This window comes from Pteropus alecto, unplaced genomic scaffold (assembly GCF_000325575.1).
Source record: "Pteropus alecto unplaced genomic scaffold, ASM32557v1 scaffold22, whole genome shotgun sequence".
Lineage (NCBI taxonomy): Eukaryota > Metazoa > Chordata > Mammalia > Chiroptera > Pteropodidae > Pteropus > Pteropus alecto.
Window position 1 is genome coordinate 14,645,386 of NW_006434839.1, and position 24,192 is coordinate 14,669,577.

The 24,192-nt window shown below is 34.9% G+C and overlaps 1 protein-coding gene across 1 annotated transcript in view; it reads left to right on the forward strand.

Annotated features, from left to right (window-relative positions):
- CADPS2 (calcium dependent secretion activator 2) overlaps positions 1-24,192 on the forward strand; it is a 472,387-nt gene that overhangs the window by 304,563 nt on the left and 143,632 nt on the right. Inside the window, exons 10-11 of the mRNA XM_015588309.1 lie at positions 3,255-3,321; positions 23,763-23,871. Of these exons, the coding sequence (XP_015443795.1) occupies positions 3,255-3,321; positions 23,763-23,871 (176 nt within the window). The remainder of the gene's footprint in view (positions 1-3,254; positions 3,322-23,762; positions 23,872-24,192) is intronic.

Below are 24,192 nucleotides of genomic sequence, written 5' to 3' on the forward strand. Positions count from 1 at the left end.
TGTTGGACTGTAGAAAGGCATAAAGAATATGAAATTCATCTTTAATCTCACCAGGCAGATATTAGCTGCAGGTTTAACGCTTTTATGCATATTTCTGGATTTTTTTCCCCATGTATATGTTATAAGCTCATGTGACTGCTTTTTCTTAAACTTAATATAATAGTTCTTCTATAGCACTCTTTTTTGGCATCACTTTTAATATCAACTTTAACATTCCTTATGGTATGAGTCTTACATGGGTTTTGAGTTTTGCTCTTAAACCATATTGATGAACATCCTTACTCTTTCCTCAATTTTAAATGGGTGTCTTATACCAGGAATTTGCTTTTATACCAATGAAAAATCAGCTAGACAGTGATACTTGATATCTAATTCCAGAACTCATCCTAATAGTAAAAAAAAACCCTCAAATTTGTTGAAATTAAGTTTAATGTGTTTTTATTCAGTATAGTTATCTTTTCTGATGCATTTTGTTCATGTTCATTTAATTCACATAAAATTTTTTCTGGCCAACATGAAAATGAAAGGGCAGAAACTATCATACATTCCTACCTAGAATTTATAACATTACCTTTATACAGTTAAGTTTAATGTATTTTTTTTCTTATGCGAAGACTAAAACTCTTTTGACCAGTTACCTTCTAGATATGTTTGGTCAATTGCGACATCTTCTGTGTGTGTTCCATTGAATTCTGTTTCATAGTGCAAAATCCCAAATACCTCAAGGCCCAACACTCGAATGCTTACCTTGCTTCCAATCTCAAATTGTCTTTTCTTTTATATCTTATAATATCTTCAAGTACACAAATGTATGCATCCATCCATCCATCCTTCTGCTTTCAGTCTTCAGAAAAACCAGATATTTTCATTCCAGATTTGTTGACCCATCATTTTGAATGATGTTGCAGCTGACGGTATTATTCTGAATGCAGGACTTTCACTGCCAGCAAGACTTACCCTTGACTTGCTCATGGTGTTGATGCTTTGTGTATCACTATTCACTTTCACTTATGTGTTACCCAGTTGCCCAGCAGCATGCTAAGTGAGACACTTTGAGGGAACTGAGAAGCAGACTGTGGTCACAGGCAGAGGTTATTACAAATGCCTTCTATGCCTCCGAGGCAGCTATTTGGTGCATATCTCACTAGTGCACTTTTGTGGAGGGCATCTGTTGTGTCCACAGTATCTAGCTCCTGAGGTCATTGCTGTTAACCCTGTAATAGGAGCTTGGGTGTGTGCATTTCAGGAAAGAAAATTACATAGGAAAGACAGAGAGCTGCTAAACACCTATCACTAGAATCACGGAAGAGAAATTAGAGGCTAGAGCAAAGGTGGGGCAAAGGGCTCTAAAAGCCAAGAGTGAACAGGTGAAATCAGTAGCAGTAGATATCTCTGTCAGTAAGAGAATTCGCATTACATCCACAAGCGCAGATGATATGATATCAAGGGTATTGTGAGAGCTGAATGTAAGTTTACCAAACACTTCAGCTAGCGGATGTGTCTGAAAGAAAATAAATAATTGATTTGGGTGGTGTGGGTGATGCTTTCCAGTGTAAGAGCCTAGTTTTTATTTAGACTTAGTAATTCCATGTTTGATTGATTCTGAAAATTTAGAAAATATAGAGAATAAAGTAGGAAACTTAAATCCTCCATAACTCTACCATTCAAAGATGCTATTACTAATATTTCAGAATATTTTTTTCATATGTATACTTTACAAATTCCAAATCATTAAGTATGTGTGTAGTTTTGAATCCATCCTTTTCACATAACATTATCTAGTGAGATCATGCTTATGTTGCTAATTTTATCAAAAATATAATTTCAGTGGGAGCATAGTATTTCTGTGCATATAGCAGCATTTATTAAACCATCCACCTACTATTGGACACTTGTTACATTTTCGATAATATAAATAACACTTTTGTGTATCCATGTAGCATATGTCTTTATGTGCATACCTAATTATTTTTCTAATAAGTTCCAAGATAAAAAGGTGAGACTGTTTCTGCATATTGCCATGTTATCTCACAGAAAGGTGGTCTTATGTTACACTCTCCTAGAATTAAAAAAGAATGCCCATTCATTTCAACATGCCTTAGCCAACGTCCCTCCCATATCACTTTTAAAAACTACAAATTCAACCGAAGATTTTAGTTTTAAAAATTGTGAAAGTCTAGAGACTATAAGACTCTAAATATACAATTAGCTGTAGTGTTGTTTTATCGCACAGAATTGTATATACATTGAGTTAGTTCGAATAGCCTCTACAAAATTAAACCTTCACTTCAGAAAAAGGGATTGTGATGAAATATTGAAAAATCTTACTTTAATTTAAAAATTAGGCTCCTGTTTGTCATAGTTTAAACTTCTAACAATGTTTTATACTTTTGTAAGAGGTGTGTGTGTAGTTTTGTGGTGTAATTTTAAAATAGCTCTCCATGACATGTTCATACTTGATTAATTTTTAATTTTCTTTTTCTCGATACTTAAGCTTATATCTGTATATTCAGCAAGAACAAAAGTTCTGTTCTCAAATGATTGACTAATCATTTCAATTCAGGTTACTAATAGCATTGCAAAGTTAAACAAAAACCTCGGTTGAAACTATATTAAATTAGACAATGTCATCTTCATTATTATCTGAGATTCATAGGGAAATTTGCAGCAAGATGTTTCCATAAGTCAGGTAAAGCCCCGAATTCTAGGGCTGGCAGGGACCTTAGAAATCAGAAAATCCAATCCTTTCATTTGATAGTTAAGGAAATGGAAACTGAGATTGGCGCAGGCACATCTCTGGGTCACTCAGCTGGGCAGTGACCCTTCACCCTGGCTTTTTGGACTCGACAGCTGGCTCCCACTCAGGCCACACTCCTCAGCCCCAGTCATCCGAGAGCTGAAACATTTAGTGTTCTATTCTCAATTTGTATCCTTTGTCTCTCCTAAGAAGTGTGTGTAAGAATAAAGTTCCTACTGGTTCCTTGATTACCCTTTCTAACTCCAACTTCGTTCAATTTGTTGTATGAACTGACAAATTGCTAAGCCACATAAATCAATTGCCTTTCAAGAACCTAGAATAAACTCAGTCATTTTGTAACACAGAAGCTGCATGTTGTCTCAGATTCCAAATGAACTAAACTTTGCCTTTAGCAGGCTGGTCTCAAGAATAAATACCTATGGAAGAAATATGATTATACAGAAGCACAACATTATTCATGTAAAGTATTCTTTTGCTTGTTTGTTTTTCTTACCAGATACTTGTATGCCCTTGGACAGAAGGTTTGGAAAAGATGGAAAAAACGTTACTTTGTCCTTGTTCAGGTTAGTAAATTTTTTTCCCTGTTATTTAATTACTCTAAGACAGCAGTTCTCAAACTTTTGTTTATGTAGGTTATATCTATCAATATCCACTGTATTAGATATGAAAACTGAAAAAATTTTTTGAAATATTTATTTTAAAATAAGAGCAGTTAAATCCATTACATGCTAACATGCATAACATTTTTATATATAATAACTATCTTATAAACTAAACAATTTGGTGAAATGAGGCATTATTTTATACTTTTGTACAATCTCTTTAGTGTTCTGCTTGATAGAATGCAATTGTATTTTCATGTAAGCTCTTATATTAAATTTGTTGCAATATCTGATGAAATTTAGTCTTTGGAAAACTCCACAGTACACTCATGAGAGAATAACTGTGAAAAAAAGTAGATGATGTCTGAATATTATTATAAAAACAGTTCTAACCTCGCAGGCCCCTTGAAAAGATCTTGAAGATTTTTAGGATAACAAGACCATACCTTGAGAACTACTGCATCATTCTGATATTTTAAGGATAAACCATAATACATAGAAGCACTTATGTTTACACAAATATGCCATATATAACACTTATTCACATAATTATGTCTGTAAATCATCTTGACTGGTAGATTTGTGATAGGATTCTAAATGTAGATAAATTACTGGAATATACAGTTTGGCTGACTCTTTTGGGGGGGGCATTTTTTATTCTTTTTGGATCATAGATAATCTTTGCTATAGAATATACTTGTTAAATAAAAATTTACATTCAGGAATAACTTTCTAAGTAGTAGTCATTTAATTCAGTGATAAATACAAGCTATTTTATTGCCAGTGGAGATGTATGGAAAGAGACTCGCATTTGAAATGAACAGGAAACAGTCTTCCTGGTTCCTAGCCATACATGAAGCAAGCTTAAATGGACTAAATCAGAATGACATGATAAATGCCAAGGGAGGAAAATTGACATTTGCTGTTTTCCAGAAATATAGCCATCTATCAATTGCTGGATAAATTCTGTGCCATAATGTCCTGAAAAATTCATGAAAAGTATAAAAATTAATCAAAAATAGTTTTATCTACATGGCAACCAGCCAGCCTATTTTTGCATGTGTGTGGCAAAAATGTAGCCTTTCCTTATATAATTAGAATTAATATTTGATCAACTAATAAAAGATACACACACATGTGTCTTTTGATGTGAAGCCCAATCACTTCTTTTGAGTAAGGGATCCCTGTTGGGAGTTTCAGGTGATCTGTCTTCCAGAAACCACACCTGTATGGCATCTTCTTTGGTTTCCAGGTTTGATTTCTTTACACTGGCACAGGAATTTAAATGCATTTAACCAAGCAGCTTGAGTGCAGATTTTTCTGCACATTTTGATTTTATTCCCTTCTATAGATGTCTTGCTCACATCTAATTTGACAAGTTTGTGTTACTAACTTGTCTTTATCAAGTCTTTCTAAAGCAGTCAACCATTTTTTTCATAGAAACAACCTTCTTTTACATAGTCATATTTCATGCATTTATAGAGACTCTTATTTAATTCCGTAATTTTAATAGCTTATGTCACTGGCATAAACAAGTGCATATGACTCTTCATAAGCATAGAGTTTTACAAATAAGTCATCTTTTAAAATTCTTTTCCTTTTTCATGACAATTTTTATAGAGAAGTTTTAGGTTCAAAACTGAGAGGCAGGTACCAAAATTCCCCATATATCCCCTGTCCCCACGCGTGCATCACCTCCCCTATTATCAATATCACTTGGTGCATGTCTTACCAAGGATGAACAGACATTGACACATAATAATCATCCTAAGTCTGTAGTTTATATTATGATTCTCTCTTGGTATTGTACATTCTGTGTATTTGAACAAATGTATAATGACATGTACAAATGTATAATGACATGTATAATGAACAAATGTATAATGACATGTATCCATCATTGTAATATCATACAAATATTTTCACTGCCCTAAAATTCCTCTGTTCTGCCTCTTCATCCCTCGTCTGCCCCTGGCAACCACTGATCTTTTTGTCTACATAGTTTTGCCTCTTCCAGAATGCCCTATAGTTGGAATCATACAGCATGTAGCCTTTTCCGATTGGCTTCTTTCACTTAGTAATATGCATTTAAGGTTTTCCCGTGGCTTGAAAGCTCATTTTTTTAAAGCACTGAATTATATTCCATTGTCTGGATGAACCACAGTTTATCCCTTCACCTATTGTAAGACATCTCAGTTGTTTCTAAGTTTGAGCAATTAGGAATAAAGCTGCTATAAATATCTGTATGGACATAAGGTTTCAACTCCTTTGTGTAAATGCCAAGGAGCAAAATTGATGGATCATATTCATTATGTGTTAAGGAATGAATCGGAGAGTGCTCATTAACTGAAGATCTGGTTAAATGACAGTAGGCTAAAAGAGTTTCTAATATACTGATTGTTTTAATATGAAAATTAGGCTTTATTAGGTCAGTCTTTAGAGGTCAAATGATCACCTTATACTTTAGCCAGGTGAGGTTCAAGGTAATGCTTTACTCCTTATCTTATTTTCTAGCACATGGTCACAAGAATCAAGTTACAGGACAAGCTAGTACACTTTGATTATCACCCATAAGAGATTTAGAAATGAATGAAGGAATTAGAATACTTTGAGATTATTAACTGGTATGTCTTTGAGGAACATTAACCATGTCTTTGGGGAGCTAGAAAGTTCTCCCAGTAACAAAAATATGTCTAACATTTTACAAGGCAACATTTAATCTAAATCAAAGTAGATAAACCCATGCACTCTATAATTAAAACATCGCCGAACTACAATGAATTCAGATTTATTCTACCTGAGGTATCTTAAAATTTGAAGTCATATTTAAGCATTATATCTTTACACAAATATATATACACACATGTATTCTCACAGGGAATCCCATGCCCAACTGTATGGAGATATAAATGCCAGTACTCTGGCATCTTTTTGAAGTTTTAAATACAATTGAATCTTTCTTTCAATTTCAAATGTATTGGAAATACAAGTTGAATGCACACTCTTCAAAATCGGGATGGATATTTGTGGAGATTCAACGAGAATGACCCATTGGAAGGAACCAGGCAGTTTTTATTAGTATTTTTAAAGACAGCTCTCATTCTATGGCACACAGCTTGTAGGTCCATACCTGCAGGCTGCATTATTGAAAGATGAAGGAGTCCTTTTTCTAGGGAGGATGGTATACCCCTGCTGTGTCTGCTGCTGCCATCCGCAGAATGGTGCTCTGGCGATAATGTGAATCTCATCACCACTTGTGCGTGTGTATTTTATGAGTGATAAAGCTAGAGATCAGCCATCAGCCCAAGAATTTATACTCATAAAAATTGATTGAGAGTCAGGTTTGGCCAGCTGCAAAGTCGTTGTTCCAAGTGAACACTCAAGGAGCTACTGAGGTGAAGAGATTTTTCAAAGACTCTCACATAAACATTTAAATCAGAGTTGAATGTGGGAAAATAAATTATTTATTAATGTGGGGTGTTTAATTAGCTTCTAAGTAAGATTAGTTTTAGTCTCCATTTAGATTCTGAAACCAGTATACTTATGGTAGTAAATAGATTTTCATGTTGTTTAAGAGGCTGCATTATTTTAATGAAGGTAAATTTTGGTTCATGCTAAATTGAAAAAACAATAATTTGGAAGAATATGTTTGAAATCTTACCAAAATTAAACTTATATGTGTTTCTTATTCATTTTTTTATGTTTATTTAGTGTTTTAGTATTAGATTTGGAGGATGTCACTGATATAAAGTACTTAGGACATTAGTATATTTTAGTTCATTATAATAAAACTATTTAATAACTTTAAAGTTCTTTCCCTGTATTTCTGATTTAACCAAACTGAATTATTTAAGACATTCTGTATTCTGCTCTGCTAATGCCTATTCAAATAACTGTATGCCTCTAGGTACTGCATATTCTGTGGTAAATCCAAAAATTCCTGAAGCACTCATCTATTAATACAGTTCTTGCTATATTTAATATTAAGCAGTTGTGTCAGGCATTTATGTAAAGCATTTTTAACAAATTATCTTACTCCTCAGAATAAGGTATATTTGAGAGTAGATGTTATTGTCTTCATTGTGCAGATAAAATTATGTACAAAGGGGTTATATCAACTGCCCAGAGTTATACAGTTAGTATGCGGTAGAATCGAGAGATCAAATCCAGTCCTGTCAGACTGTAGAGAGTAAGCTTTTATTTCCTCCGTCACAATGCTGTGATTAAATTGTTGCACAACCACAGTTGATCTGAAGACAAACATATGAATAGTCATTATAGATTGTTAATTTCATGAGATACAAGGCAGTGGTACTACATTAACGAAATCACCAGTGAGTGATGGTGTAAAAAGTCCATGCCTCTTGCAGGCTGCTTACTGTGTGACATCGCTAGAAACTGAATTAGACATTTATGTTGTTTTGGCCCTGTATCAGAGTGTTCACTGCTTGTTGTCGATGTGTCAGAATCATGACTTGAAGTTGCTGCAAACAACAGCAGGCTATCAAGACATAATGTTAATTACATATCAACTGAGTTGGCCCAGAATGTAAACAGTCAGCCACGCCACTGAGCGATCCATACATGCTGCAAACATGAGAAGCACTCTGTTAGTGAGATGCCATCGAAATCTGCTTTAAACTTATAGAAGTGGCTGCCCCAGCCTATTGGTATCTACACTATTCAGAACACATGGAGATCCACTAAAGTAGGCTGCTGTCACGTGTCTGATACTACCACGGCTATGTTAAATCATATGGTCTAGGTTTAGTCTTAGGACATCAGCTGGTGTTAGCTTATAGTAATGTGAAGTGAACAAATATGTTGAAAATCATGGGACAGTGGCTCTCTAGCCTATATTTTAAAATGATTTAAAATTTATAAACCTAGGACATGTTCACGGTAGGGTAAAATTAAACCTTAGAAAAATATTTATGATCGAAAATGAAAGGCTCCCATATGCCTCTCCCATGTACAGCATTGCCGCCTCATTCCATTCTCCTTCTCAGAAGTAACCACTGCTAGTAGTGTGGTTTCTAAACTTTCATTCTTAATAGAATCATTTTATATATATTTCTTCTGTGAATTATTTTGATCCTCTTTAAAAATATGTCGCAGATAAGTCTCCATGTCAATACATAAAAATCCATTTTATTCTTTTAAATGGATAATTGGATTCCATAGTATATTAACATAATTTATGTAACAATTACCCTTTTTTTGACATTTAAGTTCCCTTTTTTAAAAATCAAACAATGCTAAAATCAATATATATACAATTCTTATATATTAATCTGTGTGTATATGTGGGAGTATTTTCTGTAGAAATGAAATGCAAGGACAAGGGGCATATAGATACTATAATATAAGAAGGATTATAAGGCTTGAGATGACTTATCAGTGTTTAAATAGTCATCAAAACTTTGGCCTTTTTTTTTTCATTTATGTCATTTTCACAGTTAGAAAATAGTCATTAAGTGTCACGTTGCATGTGTTTTTTATCTTTTAAAACGCACATCTTCAATATGAAAGAAAATTGAAAATTCTTTTGGTTGTGGGGCTTATTTTGAACAAAATGTCAGAGGAAAATAATTTTTCTTATAGTTTTAATTTTTTTATAATCATTTTTTATTTTTTAGTTATAGTTGGCATACAACATTGTATTAGTTTCAGGTGTGCAACATAGTAATTAGACAACTATATACTCACAAAGTGATCAACCCAATAAATCTAGTGCCTCTCTGATGTAATGCGTAGTTATTACAATATTATTGGCTATATTCCTTATGTGATACTTTTTATCTCCATGACTATTCTGTAACTACCAATTTGTACTTCTTAATCCCTTGCTCCCTTTTCACTGACCCCCCTAACCTCCCTTCCATTTGGTAACCCTCAAAATGTTCTCTGTCTATGAGTTTGTTTCTGTTTGTTTGTGTGTTTTGTTCTTTAGATTCCATATGTATGTGCAATCATGTGGCATTTGCCTTTCTCTCTCTGACTTACTCCACTCAGCACACTACCCTCTAGGTCCACCATGAAGTAGCTTTTGCCATCCCCTTACTTTTAGTCTGTGTGTGTCATTTAATCTGAAGTGGGTCTTTTGTAGGCAGCATATATAAGGATCTTGTTTTCTTATCCATTCAGCCACTCTGTCTTTTGATTAGAGAATTTAATTCTTGTTCATTGGAAGTACTCATTGATAGATATGTAGTTTTTGCCATTCCTTATTTAAACTTTTTATACATATTTTTTTCTTCTTCTTAAAGAAGTCTCTCCAACATTTCCTGTAATGTTGTTCTGGTGGCGATGAACTCCTTTAGCTTTTTCTTGTCAGGAAAACTCTTTATCTGTCCTTTGATTCTAATTGATAGCTTTTCTGGGTAAAGTAATCTTTGTTGTAGGTCTTGGATTTTCATCACTTTGAATATTTTGTGCCAAACCCTTCTGGCCTGTAAAGTTTCTGTTGAGAAGTGGGCCGACAGTCTTACGGTTGTTCCCTTGTATTCTTCATTTCTGACTGGCTCCCTATTATGTTTTCCATTTCCATTTTTATGTGTTTTTTTTTTAATCTCTTTGTTAAAGTTGTGAGTTGATCTACTCTTCCCCTAAATTCGTTGAGCATCCTTATAACCAGTGTTTTGAACTCTGCATCTGGTAGATTGCTTGTCTCCACTTTGGTGAATTCTTTTTCTGGAGTTCTGTACTGTTCTTTCCAGTGAGACATGCTTCTTTGTAGGTAACTAACCGCTTTTCTCTTTTGTTGCTTTTAAGATTCTCTCTTTGAATTTAACCTTTGGCTTTTTAATTATGATGTGTCTTGGCCTCTGTGGGTTCATCTTGTTTGGAACTCTATGAGCTATCCGGGGTTGTACTTCTATTTCCTTCACCAGGCTAGGGAAGTTTTCCATCATTATTTCTTCAAATAACTTTTCAATTCCTTGCTCTCTGTTTTCTCCTTCTGGTATCCCTATGATTCATTATTATGCTTGATATTGTCCCAGAGGCTTCTTAAACTATCTTCATTTTTTTTGGATCTTTTTCTTGTTGCTGTTTTGATTGGGTGTCCTCTGCTACCCCATCCTGTATGTTGTTTATTTGATCCTCTGTCTTATCCACTCTGTTGATTCCAATTTACTGTTCATCTCAGATATTGTATTCTTCATTTCTGACTGGCTCCCTATTATGTTTTCCGTTTCCATTTTTATGTTGTTTTTTTTTTTTTTAATCTCTTTGTTAAAGTGGTGAGTTGATCTACTCTTCCCCTAAGTTCGTTGAGCATCCTTATAACCAGTGTTTTGAACTCTGCATCTGGTAGATTGCTTGTCTCCACTTTGGTGAATTCTTTTTCTGGAGCTTTGTTCTGTTCTTTCCAGTGAGACATGCTTCTTTGTCTCCGCGTTTTGGTTGCCTCCCTCTGTTCTTTGTATTAGGTAGAGATCCTAAGTTTCCCAGTCTTAGTAGAGTGACTTTATGTAGTAGGTGTCCATCCTGTGGGGGCACAAACCTGAGAGGGGTCCAGCTGCAGGCCAAGTCCAGCCACAGCCTGGTAAGAGTCACTAAGCAATCCACATATGGCTGCAACCCGTGCTGGGCTTATAGGTGCCTCGAGGGGTCAAGTCTGAAACCAAGGCCAGCTGCCGCTAGTACAGGTCTTGGGGCTGCTCAGCAAGAGTTACATGGCATGCTGAGGCCAGATGCTGCTTCTTTGGGTTTTATGAGCCTTTGAGAGATTTTATGAAAGTTCGCAGCAGGAGCCAAGATAGCCCATTTGTATGGAATAAACCACTGAAAGCAGTTGGGTGGGCCTACAAGTTGAGAGAGGCAGAGTCTCAGGGAATCCCCTGGGCAGAGCTACTTGTGTCATCTGGGCCGGGAGTGGTGAGGGCTCAACAAAGGAACAATGGCTCCTGTCTGCACTTTTATCCAGGAGCCAGCCACCCCTCCAGTCCTCGTCCTGAAGCCCGACAACTCAGTGCCTCCCCATATGTCCTTGGAGCCCCTCAAGCAGCTGCCTCAGCGCTGGAGCTCAGAGCGAGCGAATCCGTCAGGAAGTAAGGCCAGGTGTGGGCCCTTTAAGAGGAAGGTCTCCGCTTCCCGCAGCCCTAGGTCTCACTCAGCAGCAACTTCCGCTGGTTTTCACAGCCAGAGGTTGTGGGGACTTCTCTTCCCGGCACTGGAACCCTGGGCTGGGGAGCCCCATGTGCCACCGGGACCCCTCGCTCCTCAGGTCGGGGAGGTGGCTCTGCAGCCAAGTTGGCCCTCCTGATTCTTGATGGCCACTCCTGGTTGTGGGACTGGTGTATTTCACATCTCTGCCCCACTTACCATTTAGAGATGACCTGTTATTCCAGGTGACCTAGTTGTAGGACTTCTGTTCAGCCAGGCCTCTGGCAGCTCTTCATACTGGTTGATCTGTAGTTTTGTTATAATTTTAGTGTGGTCATCAGAAGAGGCCTTTACCTTCTATGCTATCTTGAATCTCTGTAGGTTTCATTTTTAAGATAACTTTTGCTTTGTGATAACTGGGTTTTTTTCCATGGGAAGAAAAAAATAATGGCCATATTTATTTATAGAATTTATTCTTGAATATTAACAAATGTAATGCATTTACTATTCAAAATAGTTCTAAAATATATTAAAATTACCACTTACCTATATCTCAAGAGCTAGAATTATAGAGAGAAAGAGAAGGAGCAGTGAGAATAGGGCTGGATTGGGCAAGGAGAATATCACATGGATCAGTCAGTGGTCCCAATGCAAAAATCCCTCTTTTTACATATACATCCCCTGTGTTCTGTTAAAATTTTTGTTATTTTCTTGTTTAGATTCCAGAGAAATGTCTGACTTCATATTTTATACTTCATACCTACGTGAAAGAGCAAGGGACTATGAATGAGAATTGTACAATATTACAATTTACAATTGTAAAATCTGAATGAGATATTAGTGGGCTTAATTTTTTGAAAATTGTTTATCAATACTTCATTTTGAAGTGCTATGTGTGTATCTTTATGTGTATATGAGTATTCATATATATATATACATATATCTTAACATATACATATATAGTATGCCTGCCACAGAGTAAAGATTAAGTAAGTATTTCTTAACTAGGTGAATATCATCTATTCTTTAGGTTCCTTCTCAAACCTCTGTATGGAACATAAAATTGACTTACATTTGAGCATTCTTGAACCAAAAATCTAGGTATCATATTTGATCTCTCTTTGTTCATTACCCCATGTCAATCAGAAAATTCTGTTTCGTTCACAGCCGAATCAGTATCCCACTCACTTCCAATTCTCTGTGCCGTCTCTGCTGCCAGTCCAGCTAAAACCACTATTATCTTCACAGACTCTTACAACAACGTCCTAACTGTTCTCTCTGCTCCTGCTCTCTGCCATTCTTACAAACTTTTCTTCTTGTCAGAATGGTCTGTTTGAAGCATAACTCAGGTTTTACCAATTTGCTGCTTAAATCCTTCCATGACTTCCCATAACACTTAGAGTAACCTCTGACCATCACGTAGAGAAGGTCCTACATATTCTGGCCCGTAGCTTCCTCTTTGACGAGACCTTCCCTGTCACTGAACAGCACCTTGATTTGTAATGTTCTGACCCCAGATTAATTGCAGTGCCAAGAGTTGGAGTTTAGCACCTCCAAGTCATCAGCCCCCTTCTCCAAAGGTCCCTCAAATAAATATATATTATAAGTGTTTCTTTTTTAAGTGTGATTTCTATTTACATATGCCTTCGAATTATGCCCCCTACCCTTTTTTCAACCCAATTGATGTTTGGCTACCCCATCTTTCATTTTAGCTACTCTGCTTTCATTTCCTCCATGGCTGGTTCATTCTATGTTTCCATTTTAGGTATCAGGTCAAAGGTCATCTCAAATGGGTCTTTTCTGCCCACTCAATCTAAAGCGGCCCTCAACTCACTCTTTGTCACATATGCTGTTTTGTATTTTTCAGAGCATTTATATCTAATCAAAATCATCTTTATTAATATATTTTTTATTATCTCTTTATCCTTTCTAGAATATATGCTTCATGAAACTAAGGACCTTGTCTTCCTTATAATCTACTATAAGTAGAAATTAAATATTTGTTCAATAAATAAATATATGTCAATCACTCTGAGCATTGTTTTAAAAAGGCTGCCTTTCCTCTTTCTAATTTATATACACTGATTGCTAAATCTTTTTTATGCCATTTGGTCAAGACAGTAAATATATATTCCCCTGAAATCCGTCATGCTCTTGAAGATATATTCATTTTCCTTGATTAAATTAAGCTCTGGGATTTTTTTTTTAAATAACTCTAACAGCACCTTTAGCCTCTGCCAAGAACATTTCCAGCTAAGGACTTTTAAGCCTTAATCTTTACTGAAATTAGATGGTGGCAGTTGCTAAGCCGCCAGCTGTTAACATGATCCCTGCAATAGGAATACAACATACAAACCTGAACGCTGTGGTCTCTAAAAAGAAATAGGTAGCACTTACACGTGTGGACATGGACAGGTGTTGAACAGGTTGGCAATTGAAAACAAAGTGGGAGGTTTCCCAGACCAGATGCAGATACCTTGTGCGACCTCAGTAACTTAAGGTAGCCTGTCAAACGTAGTGATGCTAAAACCTGATTTAATGCTGCTGTCCTCAGATTAAAATCTGTTTATATCCCCCAGTTCTCAACAAATCTATTCTTTATGGAGTTATTAAGAGTGGATTGGGTTAAGAAATTGAATGTTTATCATTGCTCTGTCTTTGCACTGAAAGGATTTTCAGTTCAAATATAGTATATAAGCTTTGTTCAATAATATACAAGTAAGCTCATAGGTGAAAACAAATACTAGATCAGAATAGGTCAGACCACCTGTTTCTATGTAATTCCCCGGCATGTGGCGATGGGGCAGAGTGAGGCTACACGACTGCCGCCAGCTAGGAGCACAGGGAGCAGGGCGACCCCCTGGCTCCTGTCATTTCTCTTACAGCAGCATATTTTAACTATTAGTGCCCACTGATATTGACAGTTCTCTCAGGATATAATTTCTCCAGATTACCCTTAATCTAGCAAACCAGTAGCTGCAAAGTGTTACCACTATTCAGAAGGATTCACTTGAATTTACAGAACAGGTTCATTTGAGGATTCGCTTCAGGAATGTGATTTAGCATGACCTTGCAAAACAGATGGGTGAGAGGGAGAATTCTTAGAGATACTGGAGGAATCAAAAGAAGCATGAAATGCAGCATCATTTTATGGAAATAGAGCTAGGAACCAGTGCATCAAAAGGATGATATTATCCACAGTTAGTTGTTTCTAGAACCAGTGCGTTTGAAAACCAAACCACTTTTTTTAGTTGTCTCTTAGGTCAGATTTCCTAATTGTCAGTGACAGCTTTGTTAGTCGTTGGTGTTTTGTTACCTTTCCATCTGGGCTCTTCATTAAATCTCTAAGCCCAGTTATCTGTGATAGATTCTGGGTCTGTTGGGTGACTTTTGAGATATTAAAATTAACAAAATATTAAAGGAAGTACAAAATAAAACAGGTATTTAATTGTTACTTAAATCACCATTGCTTCAGAAAGTAGGTGATTCTTCTAAAGCTGCAGGGTTTTTCTGTTTGGTTTGGTTTTTTAGTATTTCTAAAGATCTTAAAATTGGTACTTAAAATTTTACATATCCATCACATTAAGAAATAATTGTATTATTTAAAGCTAGCTGGAAATACAGTACTTAAAAATAAAGCATAATGCAGCAACTGGATCTGTATTTCAAATTATATAAAGAAAAAAGCACATCGATATATTTCATACTACATGTAAAAAAAAAACAAGTAGCCTTTTGACAGATGATTTTTAAGGCTAGATTTTAAATGACAAAGAAGTTTTTAGCATTTTAGGCAGGTTACATCTATCAAGTGTAGATTCTTTAATGCATGACCATGTATGAACTTAATTTATGGAAAGAGCTTTAGAGAGTAGTCATTTTTTTGTTTAAGAAAACAATGATTTTTAAAATATAGATTAAAATATGCATTCAAGATAATGCCTATTAGGAAAGAGGGGGTAATATCTAAAACCACATTTAGAGGCATCTGCACTTTCTTCTCTTCCTTGGTTTCTTGTTCATTTATGTATTCATACAACAAGTCCCTTCAACAACATAGTCACTGTGTTCTTAATGGAAAGGAACAAACTGTGAGAGTGGGGAAAAAGAGAAAGAGAGAAAGGGGGAGAGCCAAATGAGGCTGGGAAACAGAAGGCCACTCCATGAAAGTCAAAAGTCCTCAGATCCTTCAGAGCCTAAAAGCATATGGCCGGAAAATCGGTTCAATCCCCCAATCAGTCAGGTATCTTCACTCTGTTACAGCAACGAACTGCATCTCTAACTGAAAATGAAACGACTTTGGAAGATGCAAAGAATAGAGAGAGGAAGGGATGGTTCCCTGACAACTGGGTTTGATTTATCGGGAGACTGCTGCCTTATAGGCACGCAATGTGCTGGGTCCTTTGTGTCAGTGATCTCGAATTCTCTCAAATCCCGGTAATGTATGTTATTATTGTTTCATAAATTCAAACTGAGATATATAAGTGTTAAACTGATTGTCCCAAGGTCTTGTCAAAGATCAGTCGGAAAGAATAAGGATACGTAATAGGGGGAAAATGAAAGTGGGACTCACATTAGAAATGGCAGGCTCATTTGTTAAACCTTGCTTATCCCCCTTCACTTCCAACTGAAATAGCTTAATATGACTGTCTTCAGAGAGTCCTTCTCTGGCTACGTTGTCTAAAATAAACCCTCTCCACTGTCATTCTCTTTATTCTGCTTTATTTTTCTTCAGAACAACTCACCACCCACAATTATTTTAGATATCTCTTTATTTGCAATTCAGTACTCTCCATTCTCACTGAGGTTGATTTTTTTCCTTTTTTTTTTTTCTTATACTGATGCTGATAGCACTGTTGTATCCTAGAAAAATTCCTAGAAAAAGGCCTAGAAAAATTCTCTGTAGTTGCTCAGTAAATATTTGTTGACTAAATGAATAAGAGAGAGAGAGAGGAAAATACCTATAAGAACATGGAGGAAGATATGAAAATTATAAATGCACGTGAAACTAAAGTCAGTTATTTACCATTCTGGCTAGTAAGCAATGAAGGACTAATTTCCAGATATCTTAAGGATATCAGGAAAGTACCAGATATATCTTACTAACAGACCAGATAGGAAGAAGCACTCACAAAAGTCTTCGAAATATCTTGCTAATATGTCCCTTAAGATAATTTTGCAGAACTATAGATCATTGTAAACTTTTTATCACACAGTTAAATAGTTGCAATGGACGCAAGTTCTAAAATAAAAACAAATCAATCATAAATATGCCAATAGAATGTAAATACTGTTGTGGTTTTATAGGAAATAAGTATTATGCTACAAAATCTTTTTGATTATCATCCTCTCTGCGATTAAAAAAAAAGTCTACAAAATTGTACTAAAAAATAAAAAAACCCTCCTATGTTGAAGTTCTAGGCCCCAATAACTCAGAAATAGTGTTGTTGTAGATGTAATTAAGACAAGGTCCCAATGCAGTGTGACTTATGAAAAAAAGGCTTTAGGAACAGACATGCGTACAGGGAGAGCTCCACGTGAGGTGACAGCAGAGGTGGAAATGCTGCTTCTGCAAGAGACGCCAAAAATTGCCAGTGAAGCACTGGAAGTGAAGAGAGGGACAAAGGACAGTTCTCCCTCACAGTTATCAGAAGGGACCGACCCCACAGATACTGACTCTAAACTTCTCGACTCCAGAACTGCAAGACAATAAACTTCTGTTGTTTAAGCCAAATAAATAAATAAATAAATAGAGAACAGAGATAGCAAAGCTAAATAATAGCAGAGGAAACACAAAAAGACCCTCTCTAAGAATAGCTCTCTTCATGCGAAACACCCAGATTTATTTCCCTTCGTTCCTGTATTTGAACAAACCAAGTCAGTCAAACTACCTCATCTGAAGAAAAATAAAACAGTGAAAATAAAAAAAATAAAAATAAATAAATAAAACTCCTATAGCAAACAGGCTTTTTAAGTACTAAAATTTTCTTTTATATTAGAGTATAATTGTAATTATGAGTAGCACACAACTGATAAATGAAAGCACGTAAATATATGACAAATTTTGAAGAACAATTATTAAACAAAAATTTTGTTGGAAATGCCTATCTTAATGAGCTGGATATGGCTTCTCTTCCCAATTTATCTGTAAGTGAATATTATTCTAGAATGAGAAAGGTTTCACATTAATTCCTTTTTTGTTTGTATCATCTTAGAGATGTAAGCACGGAAAAGCTTGACTCACATAAATAAGTGATGGAAACAGAAGTTTTGTCACAATAGTATCACTCAGTTTCTCAAATGTTTTTTAACTCCTGAGTTAAATGCCCCAAGTACATAGTGATGTTTCATACACACTATTTTTAATATTCTGTCATTTTATAGCTAAATTAGATGTCTTTATAATTTTGTTGAAAGCAAATAAAGTAAAAACCATCTAACTTTCAAAATATTTTCTTTTGCCTCTGAGTGTTAGAGAACCACACAGTTGCAACAAAAAGAATTCCTATCCGAACCTCACTAAATAAATGCCTGCTAGAAAATGAAAATTGGATTAGAGAGAGCTGTTCATTTCTACTTGCTCTCCAGCTTGAGAGTGAAGAGGTGAATTCTGACAGTACTCTAGTAGGAGACTAAGGGTGATCGATGAGGATTTCCTATCCTTTGGCAAATATCAGACCTTGAAAGATCACTGTTTGTTTAAGGATAGATTTAAAAAGGCGGGGGAGGGGGAGGGAGGGGTAAGGTGGGGGGGACTAATGGAGACCAATGAAGAGATTCTATAATATTAAAATCAAATATATTGATCTTATGTTTTAAATAATTTATTAGAAACATGAACTGTATTGAAAAGTTTGTGAAAATGAGAGTTGGCTGAGGTTAAAAAAAGATCTGACAAAAATAAGGCAATAAAAGTAAAAAAAGAAAAAGCAAATTGATACCCACATTTAAGGCAGTAATATACAGAATGAACACAGCATAAATTGAAGTCAGTAATGTAGAAGATAAGAGAGAAGCTCTAAAAATCTGAAATGGAAATTCTATTCACAGTGACAAAAACCCAATATAGCAAAAATCTGCTCATCTAAGTGGCAAGAGAACAGATAAACAGAGCAGAAGTCGCAATAAAAGTAACAATAAAAGTAAAAAATTAAAAATAAAAAACATTTCCTGATATTTAAAAGAAATTAGTGTTAAGATAGACTTAACACATTTCAGGAAATTTAGTGAGAAGAGATATTCATCCAAACATTTCTTCCAAAAATTTTTTTCAATTAAAAATAATATGGTTCATCAAACATCTCTTTAACACACGACAACAGAAGTCAATGGAGTTATAGCTATGGAGAATTGATGAGAAATTGCATGACCTGAGAATTTAGTACACATCTAAGAAGTCATTTGTAGATAAAAGCACTGGTGAGATATTCCCATATAGGTGGAGATTCGGAAATTATACAATTCACCTTCCTGAAAACATTTAAAGGGGAACTGCTGATACTTGAGAAATGAATGACTATAGTATATGAGAAATATAATCTTAAAACATAAAATAATTAAAGACAATAATGATAAAAGATTCCCTGAACTGAAATCAGCAGATTGGAAAATAATTATCCTACTTGTTTTTATTTATCTTTCTTAAATGCGTGTCTATCTCACATTCATTCCAATATTTAATATTAGAAGGGTTTAGTGTCTTTATTTAGAAGTTTTGTGATGTTTTTGTGACCAGAAATATACTCTTGTTTTTATCAATTACTCTGTGGCAAAATAAGTATTATTATCTGTCGTTTCACTTAAAGTTAGTTTCCAACAACCTATTAATGATGTTAAGCAAGGACTTACTGTATATGATTCATACTTTCAAAAATAACAGATTTTCAAATATGGCTGAATAGAGTATGTATCAAATTGAAATAAGTTGAATTTCATGGAGAAATTAAAAGGCAGGGACTATATGTCAGATACTGTGGCAGCCAGTGAATCAAAAACAAGGAAGCCACACACAAGGAAATGCAGGTAGAAAGGTAAAGGGGACAAGTGTGTGAGGGTTTTGGAAGAAGGAGTAGAGTTTTATAGATTAAGGAATAGTTAGAAAATGGGATTTTAACAGTGAAGGTGACATTTTCCTGCTTGGGAATTCGGGTGAAGAAATGGATAAAAGTTCATGAGTCTTGTTGGCTAATCTCTCTGGAGTGCCAAACATGGTGGTGGCTATAGATTCCAGCTAGTAGATGCTGGAGGTTTCTGCAAGTCGTGGAAGAAGGACAGACCTTCCTGTGCTCTTCATTTCTCTGCCAGGAAGTTCCAGATTGTTTCTGTGGCGATGTATCTGAGACTTTCCTCTGGTTGGGTTTTTAAGACTCTTCCAAATGAAAGAACAAAATAGGAGGCTTATGGATTATTTGCTCAATATGTTTTCTATTTTGTTAATTATTGATTAGAAAAGCATTTCTTTGTAATAGTCCCTTGATGTCCAATAAGTACCTTTTAATTCTAACACAAATTTGAACATATGTTTGGTTTTATAGACTATATCATAGATTTTATTTTTCCTGGAATGAGGTGAAAAGGTATGTATATTTGAGTCTCTCTCAAATATACAAAAGTTAACTCTATTATTCAGAAACTCTATAAATAAACAAAATTAGAATTAAAGGATTAGCCAAGGATTTAAATTGGTGATCTTGACTAGTCCTCAGTGTAATGTTAAAAAAAAAATTTTATGGCAAACCCCTGGAAATGGTAGATAAAATATAATACAAATCTTTTAAAATGAGCAGCTGAACCGGAAGAAGAAAGGAAAACCTCACGAATCAAACAGTGGAGCTTATGAGTTGACATTGAACATTGAAATTGCACTGGGGCTGGAATAGGGTGTAATGGGTATTGACGTTGATATGTAGGGACTTGGAGTTTTATGTTCACTCAGACACAGAAAACATAACCTGAGGCATTCTAAAAGTGAAAATTTGGATCAAAGATCTTCTTGTAAGGAATTTAAAACAGCTAGATCTCAGTGACTAGAAGAAGAAAAACTGCCCTTAGGCTAATAAATTTGTGTTTGGCCTTAGGCTTTGAACGAGGAATAAAAATAGCACCAGAGACTTTGTAACTTCAGCCTTTACACAGAGAATGTTGCAGTTCTGATTTATTTTAGCTGAATGTAAAGGAAACAGCCAAGTTAAGAGATTAACATAAAAAATACTTTTGCATCTGACATATAAAATTTTTTTTTTTTCTGGAGAGATGAGCGCTTAACCTAGACTTTATAAGATATCTACAGATATAACCATGCTAAATATGAACTCCTATTTAAGAAATACAAAACAGCAAACCAATTATTTACACCTTGAGGAATTTCAGTAATAGAACTAGCATGTATAACAGAACTATACAGAATATAAAAAATGTATTTAAGGTCAAAATTTATAAGGAGGTTCAAAAGTATAAGAAAAGAACAAAGTGACAAAAAGAATATAACACTATGAAAAATGAGCAAGCAGATTTGGAATGAGACTGCATAGAACTACTAAAAATTTTAAACAGTCATTGAAGTTACAGCCTTATTAAACAGGTTAAACAGTAGGTTAGAGACATCTGAAGAGGAAGTTAGCCATGTAATTAGTGATACAGCATTAGTTATAATCTCAGGAAATTACTCATTTTTTCATTGCATGAAAAAATGAAACATAACATATATAAAGAGGTTAAAAGATATGGAGGAAACCATCTAAAGTTCCAAGATACTTTTGATAGAATTTGAAGAAAGACAGAATAAAGGAAAATGGGACAGACAGTAAAGGAACAAGCTTCTAAAATTGATAAAAGTCATGAATTATAAGATACAAGAAATACAACAAATATTAACCAGGGTAAATTTTAAACTCCTAGAAACTTCACAATGAAACTGCAGAATAATAAAAATAAAGATAACATTTAAGAGAAACCAGAGAGAAAAGGTAAATTTGCTAAAAAAAAAAAAAAAAAAAGCCCACAATGGGACTTTCATCAGACTTTGCAACGTGAACATATAAACCTTCTGACAATGGAATAATATCTTCTAAGTGTCGAAGGATTACTAACCTAAAATACTATATAACCAACTGAACTATCATGCATAAGTAAGCGATAATTAAAAACATATTTTAAAATAAGAAAAAGTGACACAAAAAGCTTTTCCTTCAAGGAAGAAGGAAATTGAACTCAAAATAATGGAGTGTGCGATTCAAGAAACAGTAGTCGTCAAAAAAATGGGGAAAAAAAAGTGCAACTATAAACAAATATTGACCATATAAAATAACAAATCTTAATGAATATTTTTGATTACTAAATATACTAAATTAAATTCATTGACAATCTATGAGATGAGGAAAGAAAAGGAAAACTTGAGTGACAAGATCCACAGGTATCTGAACTTAATGGCCTTATTCTTCCCAAATAAGGATTAACCTTTTTTCCCCAAAAAATGGAAATAGCTGAACTTCTTTTTATTAAAAAGTAACTCATATTCTTTGGGAAAAAAAGTTTCAAGCACTGAAAAGTAATTTTAAATATCTTATCATTTCACCACCCAATAATAATCACTTTTAATATTTTAGTGCGTATCTTTCTATTTATGTGTAAGTTTAGTGTTTACCCAAAAAGCACATGCTACATTTTTTATTTTTAACCTGCTCTTTATGTTATATCTTAGAAATAGTTCCATGATCAGGGAAAAAAAAAAAATCTGTCCTATCTCTTTTAATGGCTACATATAGCATTATACTGTGTGGCCCTGCCATAATGCATTTAACCAAACCAGTGTTGCTTTTTTTGTTTTTCTAATATGCAGTGCTGCAGCAAACACAGTACAGATGCATCTTTAAATACTTTTCTTTTGTTTCTTTGGGATAAGTTTTTCAAAGATTTGCTGGATCGAAGGGAATACATAGTAAATAGTAAGGCTTTGGGTATTAGTCAGGGTTCTCCAGAGAGGCCAACAGGCTGGAAACTCAGGCAGGACTTGATGGTGCAGGATTTCCTCTACTCTAGGTAACCTTGGTGTTTGCTCTTATCCGTCACCCCATATTGGTAGAGATTAGTTCTTTGTTGAATATACATTTTACATATATCTGCTCTTAGTCTTTGGCATTGCCTTTTAACTTTCTTTATGGTGAATTTCTTAATTTTAATCCAGTCCATGTAATCATTTTTTGTCATAATTAGCTCCTTTTTGAGTCCTCTTTAAGTAATCTTTGTCTATTGAAAGATATTCTTGTGTTTCCTTAGTTTCATTTCATGCTTGAAAGTGTAAATGGATATAATTCCCAATAACCAAACTTTTCATGAAATTCTGTGTTGTAGGATATTTTGCAATTTAGATATTAACCCACCGCTGGAAAGAGCACCCCCCACCCTCAGTTTTGGAGGGACTTCTAAGACCCTGCTTGTTGTAGCATTCAACATTCATTGCTAGAGGTGTGAGCTATGTGAATGCTTGTTGTAGCATTCAACATTCTTTGCTAGAGGAGTGAGCTATTGAGCTAATACTGGTACTTTTGTAGCCCACTGGCCACAGTGATTGGTCCAAATATGGCCCTATGACCCACGCTGGAATGATTAGAGAGGTGACTACAGAGCTGTGAGCATCTCTTGTTCTAGTCCAGTGAGACCTGAGCCCAGGAACCTGGAGCCATTTCCACAAGAGCAGCAGAATGGAGAGAGCAGATCTCCGTGGAGTGAAGTCACTGGCTGCCTAAAATTTACTCCACCCGAGACTTTCCTGTGCGTTTGGTATACGGGCCAATAAATTACCAAATTTTATTGAGATCTCTCTCTCTTTTTTTTTTTTTCCACTTTAGTTAAAAGTCTTGAAATAAGTATGCTTGAAAATATGGCTCCATTATATAAATTTGAGAATGCTCATAATATATCTCACTCTTAGAGATTCACAACATATCTTAGCAAATTAAAGAACATAAGAAAATCTGCGGTAAAGGAAGCCTGCTTATCTTAATTTAACCTGGTAATTCCTGAACTTGCTTTTAACATAAATACTTGTTTATGGTGTTTCTACCAACATCTCAGAGACTCTTGGTCAGTGGACCATTGATTTGGGATATGCTGGATCATAGTAACTGCAAGCTGACAAATGAAAGGTGCTTTAATTCAGAGTTAGGTTTTAAAAAATGCTAACATTTAAATATGCAAATGATGTTATTTTTCAGTTAGACAAAGAGTCTTCCGATAAAGAAAAATCTAAAATATAAATTTAATGCAACCAATCTGCAAACCTTTTTCTCATGCAGGTGAGCCAGTATACCTTTGCTATGTGCAGTTACAGAGAAAAAAAGTCTGAACCACAGGAATTAATGCAGCTTGAAGGATACACTGTGGATTACACAGATCCCCACCCAGGTAATTCTGAGTCGAATCACTTTCTCTTCCATTCATGTTTTCATGAAATTCTCATAAATATCTTGAATCTGTTCTAATTTCAATATCCATTCAATGAATGGAGTGCATATTTTACTTATATACTAGGACAAGAATTGACGAAATTCACATTATATCTTTTATGGACTAGTTTTAGCCATAACTCATCATCTCTCTTATCTTAGTACAAAGATGAAATATAGGAAAGTTACTGTAATAGAAAAATTATATGAGAAACATCAATGCTTACATAAACTTCTTTAATGGAAAGTAAAAAGATATAAGAGACAGGAATAGGGAAAG